The following is an 11972-nucleotide window of genomic DNA, read 5'->3' as shown; positions in this document are numbered from 1 at the left end:
GTCTGCCGCTGCAGTGCCTACGATGTCAAAGTCAACGTCAGGGGTTTTAATGACATTATGAAGGGCAGCTCTGAATAGTTTAAACTGGATTTTAGAGAGCTGATTGACTCTCTGCTAGACACTAACAAAAGACACATCATATCTGCCCCTGTGTCCTCTCTGAATCGTGGCATTGAATGCTTCAGCAGGATTCATTCTCTTCACAACAGGCTACATGATGATTGCAGCTCGTTGGGTGTAACTTTTGTTGACAATTTTGATACCTTTTGGAAACAAAACACATTTAATAAGGAGGACGGGATCCACCCAAATCATCTGGGTTCCTGGATCCTTTCACAGCACTATAAGGAGGATGGGGTCCACCCAAATCATCTGGGTTCCTGGGTCCTTTCACAGCACTATAAGGAGGATGGGGTCCACCCAAATCATCTGGGTTCCTGGGTCCTTTCACAGCACTATAAGGAAGATGGGGTCCACCCAAATCATCTGGGTTCCTGGATCCTTTTACAACACTGTAAGGAGGATGAGATCCACCCAAATCATCTGGGTTCCTGGATCCTTTCACAGCACTATAAGGAGGATGGGATCCACCCAAATCATCTGGGTTCCTGGATCCTTTCACAGCACTATAAGGCTGCGTTGAGACAATGACTTATCAATGACTCAAGCCCAGCTCAGCTAATCAATACCATTGTGTCGCTGAGTTATCATAATGCTTCAGCAAATGTACATTATACCAGGTAGACACAATGTAACCTAATTTATGTCCCTCTAACTGCCCCGAATGCCTCTGCTGATCCTACAGCTGTTGTTGTACGCAGTAATCATGTCCCTATGAACCAGAAGAGCTGCCTGCCCGTCTGTCTCATCCTGACACGGTCATTACTATGGGACAGCCGGAGATCGAATTTGAATACTGAAACAATGTTTGTTGTAAATGTCAGAGAGACAGACAGCAAGATTTATATAAATCTCCGCTGTTGAAAACTATATGTTAGTCTTAAAGAAATGTGAGATAATGTCTAGATGCCTTTTGTAGGGGAGAACAAGTTTATAAATTGCCTGGCTGGGCTGATGAGATAGTGGATTGCGCAGTCAGACGGAACAGAGTAAATAGACATTTTAACATCATAGATTTAGCCGGTGGTAATTTGTGGAATAGACACTGGTTGGAATGCATTTTTTTTAATCCAATCAGCTTTCAGGATTACCCGATGTATAATTTACACCAATGACCTGGATGTGGTTCTCTGAATCATGTTATGTGGATGTCTAATACCTAAAGACTTGGAACACAGTTAATGACTAGGCTTCTGTCCTCTTACCTGCATAGAACTCTGGACTGTAGACTGCTCCGACTACTGGGTTCAACTTCCACCCTGGAGAGAGAGAGACAGAGAGAGAAGGAGAGAGAGAAGGAGAGAGAGAAGGAGAGAGGGACAGAGAGACAGAGAGAGAGAGAGAGAGAGAGAGAGAGAGGGACAGAGAGCGAGAGACAGAGAGAGAGAGAGAGAGAGAGAGAGAAGGAGAGAGAGAGACAGTGACAAAGAGAGAGAGACAGAGAGAGAGAGAGAGAGAGAGAGAGACAGAGACAGAGAGAGAGAGACAGAGAGCGAGAGACAGAGAGAGAGAGAGAGAGAGAGACAGTGACAAAGAGAGAGAGACAGAGAGAGAGAGAGAGAGAGAGAGAGCAGGAGAGAGAGAAGGAGACCGAGAAGGAGATAAAAAATTAAACTGAGCAGCTGTTGCAGGATAGAAGTGAAAATGTTCTAGAAGATAGAGGCAAAACATAAAAGTGGTTTTAAACCCCTCCCACAGAGGCCCAGTGAGTCTTAAACCCCTCCCACAGAGGCCCAGTGAGTCTTAAACCCCTCCCACAGAGGCCCAGTGAGTCTTAAACCCCTCCCACAGAGGCCCAGTGAGTCTTAAACCCCTCCCACAGAGGCCCAGTGAGTCTTAAACCCCTCCCACAGAGGCCCAGTGAGTCTTAAACCCCTCCCACGGAGGCCCAATGAGTCTTAAACCCCTCCCACAGAGGCCCAGTGAGTCTTAAACCCCTCCCACAGAGGCCCAGTGAGTCTTAAACCCCTCCCACAGAGGCCCAGTGAGTCTTAAACCCCTCCCACAGAGGCCCAGTGAGTCTTAAACCCCTCCCACAGAGGCCCAGTGAGTCTTAAACCCCTCCCACAGAGGCCCAGTGAGTCTTAAACCCCTCCCACAGAGGCCCAGTGAGTCTTAAACCCCTCCCACAGAGGCCCAGTGAGTCTTAAACCCCTCTCACAGAGGCCCGGTGAGTCTTAAACCCCTCCCACAGAGGCCCGGTGAGTCTTAAACCCCTCCCACAGAGGCCCGGTGAGTCTTAAACCCCTCCCACAGAGGCCCGGTGAGTCTTAAACCCCTCCCACAGAGGCCCAGTGAGTCTTAAACCCCTCCCACAGAGGCCCAGTGAGTCTTAAACCCCTCCCACAGAGGCCCAGTGAGTCTTAAACCCCTCCCACAGAGGCCCGGTGAGTCTTAAACCCCTCCCACAGAGGCCCGGCGAGTCTTAAACCCCTCCCACAGAGGCCCAGTGAGTCTTAAACCCCTCCCACAGAGGCCCGGTGAGTCTTAAACCCCTCCCACAGAGGCCCGGTGAGTCTTAAACCCCTCCCACGGAGGCCCAATGAGTCTTAAACCCCTCCCACAGAGGCCCAGTGAGTCTTAAACCCCTCCCACAGAGGACCGGTGAGTCTTAAACCCCTCTCACAGAGGCCCAGTGAGTCTTAAACCCCTCCCACAGAGGACCGGTGAGTCTTAAACCCCTCCCACAGAGGCCCAGTGAGTCTTAAACCCCTCCCACGGAGGCCCGGTGAGTCTTACCATTTGCATAAGGATTGACTGTCTTCTTATTGGTCATTACCCGTGCCGTTGCATTGTTGACCTATCACAGACAGGCTTGTATCAGAGCGTTTCCAACAGCAGTCAGACACATTAAAACCCAACAGTACGTTGGGTTCTAGAGAGCAGCATGCTTCCATATCGTCATTCCTACATCAATGTGTCCCCAAAACCCTTTTAACTTGGTTGGGTTCTAGAGAGCAGCATGCTTCCATATCGTCATTCCTACATCAATGTGTCCCCAAAACCCTTTTAACTTGGTTGGGTTCTAGAGAGCAGCATGCTTCCATATCGTCATTCCTACATCAATGTGTCCCCAAAACCCTTTTAACTTGGTTGGGTTCTAGAGAGCAGCATGCTTCCATATCGTCATTCCTACATCAATGTGTCCCCAAAACCCTTTTAACTTGTCATGACAAACATCCACGTCAGGATTTAAACAGGTCACACATAGGTAGTAAAGACTTCAATACAAAGCAAATTAACAAAAATATTATTTTTTCATATGGTAAAAGATTTCCAGCTTAATCCAGTTCTGATCTTCAAAAAAGGAAATGAAACGTAAAGAGAAACAATGCTGGACAAACAATCAAACAGCTGTGTTGTCATATGAAGGAGCATGCAGAGGAGAGGGACAACAGCTAACAAACAACATGGAGGAGGAGGAGGAGGAGGAGGAGGAGGAGGAGCATGCAGAGGAGAGGGACAACAGCTAACAAACAACATGGAGGAGGAGGAGGAGGAGGAGGAGCATGCAGAGGAGAGGGACAAGAACGATCAGGAGGGAAACAACAAACAAACAACATGGAGGAGGAGGAGGAGGAGGACAGACATGTTTGGAGCATTCTGCAACATCCAGTCATCTACCAGAGTAAGGAGAACCATCAGACAGACACAAAGCGACATTTAGCATTCACACTCCACCTCACCAAGCCTGGAGCGTCATCGCAACAACAATCAGAGTCATCAACCAAATCAAAACAGAAATTTAAATAAAAAAATGATCAAATCAACCAATCAATGAATCAGTCAATCAATCAAGTCATTCCAGCTTGAATCACAGCTAACAGAAGGGAAAATTAAAAAACAGGATGCATTGTGGTCCAAAAACACAATCAACGGGTTCCACAGTCCCAGAGTAGAGGTGCAACGAGTCAGTGCATGTCTCAACCAATCAGATTGGATCACGCATCATCAGTCATCATCACGCTAGCAGCTAGACTGAGACACTGAGTGGTAAAACACGCCGTAACACACAAGAGAAAACACACAATCAGAACACAGCTTCAAGAAACACCCAATTCAACCACAAGCCAAAAGAAAGTCACGTGAATTTGAGCGTAGCGAGCGTTCGAGAAAGAGTGTGTAAGAGAGAAAGATAGAGAGAGAGAGAGAGAGAGAGACAGAGACAGAGAGAGACAGAGAGAGGGAAGAGAGAGAGACAGGGACAGAGAGAGAAGGAGAGACAGGTAGAGAGAGAGAGACAGAGAGAGAGAGAGAGAGAGAGAGAGAGAGAGAGAGAGAGGTAGCGGTGGAGGTAGAGGTAGAGGTAGAGAGAGAGAGAGAGAGAGAGGTAGAGGTAGAGGTAGAGAGAGAGAGAGAGAGAGAGAGAGAGAGAGAGAGAGAGCGAGAGAGCGAGAGAGAGGGGTAGACGGTAGAGGTAGATGTAGAGGTAGAGAGAGAGACAGAGAGAGAGAGAGGTAGAGGTAGAGAGAGAGAGAGAGAGAGAGAGAGAGGTAGAGGTAGAGAGAGAGAGAGAGAGAGAGAAAAAAGAGAGACAGAGAGAGAGAGAGAGAGAGAGAGAGAGAGAGAGGTATAGGTAGAGAGAGAGAGAGAGAGAGAGAGAGAGAAAAAGAGAGACAGAGAGAGAGAGAGAGAGAGAGAGAGAGAGAGAGAGAGAGAGGGGAGAGAGGTAGAGGGAGAGAGGTAGAGGCCGAGAGGTAGAGAGAGAGAGGTAGAGAGAGAGAGAGAGAGAGAGAGTAGAGAGAGAGAGAGAGAGGTAGAGAGAGAGGTAGAGAGAGAGAGAGAGAGGTAGAGAGAGAGAGAGAGAGAGAGGTAGAGAGAGAAGACAGAGAGAGAGAGAGAGAGAGAGAGAGAGAGAGGTAGAGAGAGAGAAGACAGAGAGAGAGAGCGAGAGAGAGAGAGAGAGAGAGAGAGAGGGAGAGGTAGAGAGAGGTAGAGAGAGGTAGAGAGAGAGAGAGAGAGAGAGAGGTAGAGAGGTAGAGAGAGAGAGACAGAGAGGTAGAGAGAGAGAGGTAGAGAGAGAGAGACAGAGAGGTAGAGAGAGAAAGAGAGAGAGGTAGAGAGAGAGAGAGAGAGAGGTAGAGAGAGAGAGACAGAGAGGTAGAGAGAGAAAGAGAGAGAGAGAGAGGTAGAGAGAGAGAGACAGAGAGGTAGAGAGAGAAAGAGAGAGAGAGGTAGAGAGAGAGAGAGGTATAGAGAGAGAGAGGGGTAGAGAGGTAGAGAGAGAGAGAGACAGAGGGTAGTAATAATACATCTCGCTTCACACTTACCATTCCCAGACCAGTTTTTGGCCCCGCCCACTTGTTTGTGTTTTGTTACCGTGGTAACAGAGTTGGGGGCGTATACGAGTGGAGCTACCATTGGGAAGATGGAGGAAGGGGGAGATGAGAGAGGAATATGCCTCAAGAGGCCAAAGCAATGGCTGTCATACCCGCAATCACTATGCCAGCGTTTGCCAAACTCGGTCCTCTGGACCCCAAACAGGTGCACGTTTTTGGTCAGCTAAACATCTGAGTCAAATTATAGAAGCTTGTTGATGAGTTGATTACTTGAATCAGCTGTGTGGAGCTAGTGAAAAAACAAAAGGTGCAGCTCTTGGTGTCCCGAGGACCGAGTTTGGTAAACCCTGTCCTGTGCACTAAAACCTCTCTCTCTTTTAGCTCTCCGTAGTTCTCTAAAGTCCTCTGTGTGGCTCTTGGTGTCCCGAGGACCGAGTTTGGTAAACCCTGTCCTGTGCACTAAAACCTCTCTCTCTTTTAGCTCTCCGTAGTTCTCTAAAGTCCTCTGTGTGGCTCTTGGTGTCCCGAGGACCGAGTTTGGTAAACCCTGCCCTGTGCACTAAAACCTCTCTCTCTCTTTTAGCTCTCCGTAGTTCTCTAAAGTCCTCTGTGTGGCTCCCAAAACATATTGTTATTCTTGGAATTGGATTTGTGAGTTGCCATGGAAACCAAATCAATGTTTCTAGCATAGTGTTGGATGAGACTAAGTGGCAAATACTATCATTGTTCCCTATAGCTTGTATATATTTCACTTTTTTCTCCACTGTTGATAGGGGACTGTAGTTTGTAACTTACAGGCCACCGTATATCCCTAACCCTGCAGTGAGGTCACTCACTACCCATGATCCTTCACTGCTTTGTTTACTTCCTGACTTTTCTGAGGAACTGGCTGCAAGCACCCTTTAACCTCAAAAGGACAAAACACATTACAGTTGAAGTCAGGAAGTTTACATACACCTTAGCCAAATACATTTAAACTCAGCTTTTCACAATTCCTGACATTTAATCCTAGTAAAAATTCCCTCTCAGGTCAGTTAGGATCACCACTTTATTTTAAATGTGAAATGTCAGAATAATAGTAGAAAGAATGATTTATTTCAGATGTTATTTCTTTCATCACATTCCCAGTGGGTCAGAAGTTTACATACACTCAATTAGTATTTGGTAGTATTGCTTTTAAATTGTTGAACTTGGGTCAAACATTTCAGGTAGCCTTCCAACAAGCTTCCCACAATAAGTTGGGTGAATTTTGGCCCATTCCTCCTGACAGAGCTGGTGTAACTGAGTCAGGTTTGTAGGCCTCCTTGCTCACACATGCTTTTTCAGTTCTGCCCACAAATATTCTATTGGATTGAGGTCAGGGCTTTGTGATGGCCACTCCAATACCTTGACTTTGTTGTCCTTAAGTCATTTTGCCACAACTTTGGAAATATGATTGGGGTCATGCAACCAAGCTTTAACTTCCTGACTGAGATGTTGATTCAATATATCCACATAATTTACCATCCTCATGATGCCATCTATTGTGTGAAGTGCACCAGTCCCTCCTGCAGCAGAGCACCCTCACAACATGATCCTGCCACCCCCGTGCTTCATGGTTGGGTTGACGTTCTCGGCTTGCAAGCCCCTCCCCTTTCCCCTCCAAACATAACGATGGTCATTATGGCCAAACAGTTTCATCAGCCTAGAGGACATTTCTCCAAAAAGTATGATCTTTGTCCTCACGTTACAAACCCTAATCGGTCTTCTTTTATGGCATTTTTGGAGCAGTGGCTTCTTCCTTGCTGATATAGGACACGTTCTACTGTGGATATATATACTTTTGTACCTATTTCCTCCAGCATCTTCACAAGGTCCTTTGCTGTTGTTCTGGGATTGATTTGCATTTTCGCACCAAAGTACGTTAATCTCTAGGAGACAGAACGCATCTCCTTCCTGAGCGGTATGACTGCTGCGTGGTCCCGTGGTGTTTATACTTGCGTGCTATTGTTTGTACAGCTGAACGTGGTACCTTCAGGCATTTGGAAATTACTCCCAAGGATGAACCAGACTTGTGGAGGTTTACAATTTTTTTTCTGGGGTTTTGGCTGATTTCTTTTGATTTTCCCATGATGTCAAGCAAAGAGGCACTGAGTTTGAAGGTAGGCCTTGAAATACATCCACAGGTACACCTCCAATTGACTCAAATGATGTCAATTAGCCTATCAGAAGCTTCTAAAGCCATAATTTTTTTGAATTTTCCAAGCTGGCACAGTCAATTTAGTGTATGTAAACTTCTGACCCATTGGAATTGTGATACAGTGAATTATAAGTGAAATAATCTGTCTGTAAACAATTGTTGGAAAAATTACTTGTGTCATACACAAAGTAGATGTCCTAACCGACTTGCCAAAACTATAGTTTGTTAACAAGAAATTTGTGGAGTGGTTGAAAAAACAAGTTTTAATGACGCCAACCTAAGTGTATGTAAACTTCCAACTTCAACTGTATATACACACTATGTCAGCAGAATGTGTGTACTATGTCAGCAGAATGTGTGTACTATGTCAGCAGAATGTGTGTACTATGTCAGCAGAATGTGTGTACAACTTCTGACTTCAACTGTATATACACACTATGTCAGCAGAATGTGTGTACTATGTCAGCAGAATGTGTGTACTATGTCAGCAGAATGTGTGTACTATGTCAGCAGAATGTGTGTACTATGTCAGCAGAATGTGTGTACTATGTCAGCAGAATGTGTGTACTATGTCAGCAGAATGTGTGTACTATGTCAGCAGAATGTGTGTACTATGTCAGCAGAATGTGTGTACTATGTCAGCAGAATGTGTGTACTATGTCAGCAGAACTGTCTATACGTCACAACAACAAACTTCCAACTGAACAAATCTTTTGAAAATAAATGCGGTGAAGTCCTATACAACAGTAAACTTGAAGACGTATTAATGAACCAAAAACCCGACAATAAATCAAAATGGGGGCTGTATGAGGAGAGTTCAGGGAGGGAGGTGATGACGCAGGTGGAGAGACAGGTGACGTGTGGGACAGGGTGGAATGGGGGGAGTGAAGCAGACATTATGCACACACACATTCACACACACACACACACTGACAAAGAGGAAGAGGAGGAGGTAAAGGAGGAAGAGGAGGAGGTAAAGGAGGAAGTATTTGTAACATGCACCTCTATTTTACGGCCTTCTACGACCGTGCCGTGTAATTTGTCTCGCGCCCTGTCAGCGTCCGCACTATGCTCGAAAGTTACGAACCCAAAACCCTGCATGCAGGATGGAGAGGGAGAGAACAACATGCATGTTATTCATGTTATTATAATCATTACTCATATTATTACTGTCATTACTCATGTTTCTCCAGTCAGTACAGAAAACAGCCTGGGCTGTTGTTCAGTAGAATAAAAGGAGAAAAACACATTGAAATGTAAAAAGATTAAGCACACTATTATAGGCCAGCTTTAGGCAGGAACCCCTCTGTTTCAAAACGTTTTCCTTATCTTGTCGCCTCTAACACATCTCTAACCTCTAGCTTCCTCTAACACATCTCTAACCTCTAGCTTCCTCTAACACATCTCTAACCTCTAGCTTCCTCTAACACATCTCTAACCTCTAGCTTCCTCTAACACATCTCTATCCTCTAGCTTCCTCTAACACATCTCTAACCTCTAGCTTCCTCTAACACATCTCTAACCTCTAGCTTCCTCGAACACATCTCTATCCTCTAGCTTCCTCTAACACATCTCTAACCTCTAGCTTCCTCTAACACATCTCTAACCTCTAGCTTCCTCTAACACATCTCTAACCTCTAGCTTCCTCTAACACATCTCTATCCTCTAGCTTCCTCTAACACATCTCTAACCTCTAGCTTCCTCTAACACATCTCTATCCTGTAGCTTCCTCTAACACACATCTCTAACCTCTAGCTTCCTCTAAAACATCTCTTTAACCTCTAGCTTCCTCTAAAACATCTCTAACCTCTAGCTTCCTCTGCCACATCTCTAACCTCTAGCTTCCTCTAACACATCTCTAACCTCTAGCTTCCTCTAAAACATCTCTTTAACCTCTAGCTTCCTCTAACACATCTCTATCCTCTAGCTTCCTCTAAAACACATATCTTTAACCTCTAGCTTCCTCTAACACACATCTCTAACCTCTAGCTTCCTCTAACACATCTCTAGCATCTAGCTTCCTCTAAAACACATCTCTAACCTCTAGCTTTCTCTAACACATCTCTATCCTCTAGCTTCCTCTAACACATCTCTTTAACCTATAGCTTCCTCTAAAACACATATCTTTAACCTCTAGCTTCCTCTAACACACATCTTTAACCTCTAGCTTCCTCTAACACACATCTCTAACCTCTAGCTTCCTCTAACACATCTCTATCCTCTAGCTTCCTCTAACACATCTTTAACCTCTAGCTTCCTCTAACACATCTCTATCCTCTAGCTTCCTCTAACACATCTCTATCCTCTAGCTTCCTCTAACACATCTCTTAACCTATAGCTTCCTCTAACACATCTCTAACCTCTAGCTTCCTCTAACACATCTCTAACCTCTAGCTTCCTCTAACACATCTCTAACCTCTAGCTTCCTCTAACACATCTCTAACCTCTAGCTTCCTCTAACACATCTCTAACCTATAGCTTCTCCTAACACATCTCTAAGCTCTAGCTTCCTCTAACACATCTCTAACCTCTAGCTTCTCCTAACACATCTCTAAGCTCTAGCTTCCTCTAACACATCTCTAACCTTATAGATCCTGAAACACATCTCTATCCTCTAGCTTCCTCTAACACATCTCTTTAACCTCTAGCTTCCTCTAACACATCTCTATCCTCTAGCTTTCTCTAACACATCTCTATCCTCTAGCTTCCTCTAAAACATTTCTATCCTCTAGCTTCCTCTAAAACATCTCTGACCTCTAGCTTCCTCTAAAACACATATCTTTAACCTCTAACTTCCTCTAACACACATCTCTAACCTCTAGCTTCCTCTAACACATCTCTAACCTCTAGATCCTGTAACACATCTCTATCCTCTAGCTTCCTCTAAAACATCTCTTTAACCTCTAGCTTCCTCTAACACACATCTCTAACCTCTAGCTTCCTCTAAAACATCTCTTTAACCTCTAGCTTCCTCTAAAACATCTCTAACCTCTAGCTTCCTCTAACACATCTCTAACCTCTAGCGTCCTCTAACACATCTCTAACCTCTAGCTTCCTCTAACACATCTCTAACCTCTAGCTTCCTCTAACACATCTCTAACCTCTAGCTTCTCCTAACACATCTCTAAGCTCTAGCTTCCTCTAACACATCTCTAACCTTATAGATCCTGTAACACATCTCTATCCTCTAGCTTCCTCTAACACATCTCTATCCTCTAGCTTCCTCTAACACATCTCTTTAACCTCTAGCTTCCTCTAACACATCTCTATTCTCTAGCTTTCTCTAACACATCTCTATCCTCTAGCTTCCTCTAAAACATTTCTATCCTCTAGCTTCCTCTAAAACATCTCTGTCCTCTAGCTTCCTCTAACACATCTCTATCCTCTAGCTTCCTCTAACACATCTCTAACCTCTAGCTTCCTCTAACACATCTCTAACCTCTAGCTTCCTCTAACACATCTCTATCCTCTAGCTTCCTCTAACACACATCTCTAACCTCTAGCTTCCTCTAACACACATCTCTAACCTGTAGCTTCCTCTAACACACATCTCTAACCTCTAGCTTCCTCTAACACACATCTCTAACCTCTAGCTTCCTCTTACACATCTCTATCGTCTAGCTTTCTCTAACACATCTCTAACCTCTAGCTTCCTCTAACACACATCTCTAACCTCTAGCTTCCTCTAACAACTACCATGCAGAAGAGAAACACAACGCATCACCTACCTTAGAGCCCCGCTCATTAAAAATGATTTCAACATCTAAGATTTGACCAAATTGCTGGAAGGAAAGACAGAAAACAAAGCCAGAGTCAATGACATTCTTTAACGCAGGATTGTTCAGTGGTACAGCACATGGAGTAGCATTTTACATTTGGAAATGATGCACTTATGGGGATAACATGAGTAATTGTAGTGTAATACTCACGCCAAACATTTGCCTGAGGTCTGGGTCCCTGAATCTGAAGGGTATGTTGGAGACATGGAGACGCTTGGGTTGAGTCTTACTGTTACAACTGTCAGACGACTGGCTCTGCTGCTGACTGTCTGTCTGAGACTCCTCCTCTGTCTGCTGTGGGGAGGAGGGAGGGAGGGAGGGAGGGAGGGAGGGAGGGAGGGGGAGGGAGGGAGGGAGCGAGGGAGGGAGGGGGAGGGCGGAGGAGGGGAGGAGGGGAGGGAAGAGAAAGGGGAGGGAGGGAGGGAGGAGGAAAGGGGAGGGAGGGGCAGGGAGGGAGGGGGAGGGGGAGGAGGGGAGGGAAGAGAAAGGGGAGGGACGGGGGGAGGGGAGGGGGGAGGGGAGGGAAGAGAAAGGGGAGGGAGGGAGGGAGGAAGAGGGGAGGGAAGGAGGGAGGGGGAGGGGGGAGAGAAAGGGGAGGGAGGGAGGGAGGGAGGG

General features: G+C 45.6%; 1 protein-coding gene across 1 annotated transcript in view; it reads right to left on the bottom strand.

The window, feature by feature from the left end:
• The window catches only part of LOC112242304 (RNA binding protein fox-1 homolog 1-like), a gene marked incomplete at its 5' end in the record, with an annotated part of 55342 nt that extends 43982 nt beyond the window's left edge, over positions 1–11360 (bottom strand). The window contains 4 exon segments of the mRNA XM_042313790.1: positions 1326–1379; positions 2860–2920; positions 8581–8673; positions 11307–11360. Coding sequence (XP_042169724.1) covers positions 1326–1379; positions 2860–2920; positions 8581–8673; positions 11307–11360 — 262 coding nt within the window.
• Between the last annotated feature and the right edge of the window lie 612 nt (positions 11361–11972).

Source organism: Oncorhynchus tshawytscha, unplaced genomic scaffold, assembly GCF_018296145.1.
Source record: "Oncorhynchus tshawytscha isolate Ot180627B unplaced genomic scaffold, Otsh_v2.0 Un_contig_5056_pilon_pilon, whole genome shotgun sequence".
Taxonomy (NCBI): Eukaryota; Metazoa; Chordata; class Actinopteri; order Salmoniformes; family Salmonidae; genus Oncorhynchus; species Oncorhynchus tshawytscha.
The sequence above is the reverse complement of the archived record's forward strand: the minus strand, read 5'-3'. Positions and strand labels throughout refer to the sequence as shown.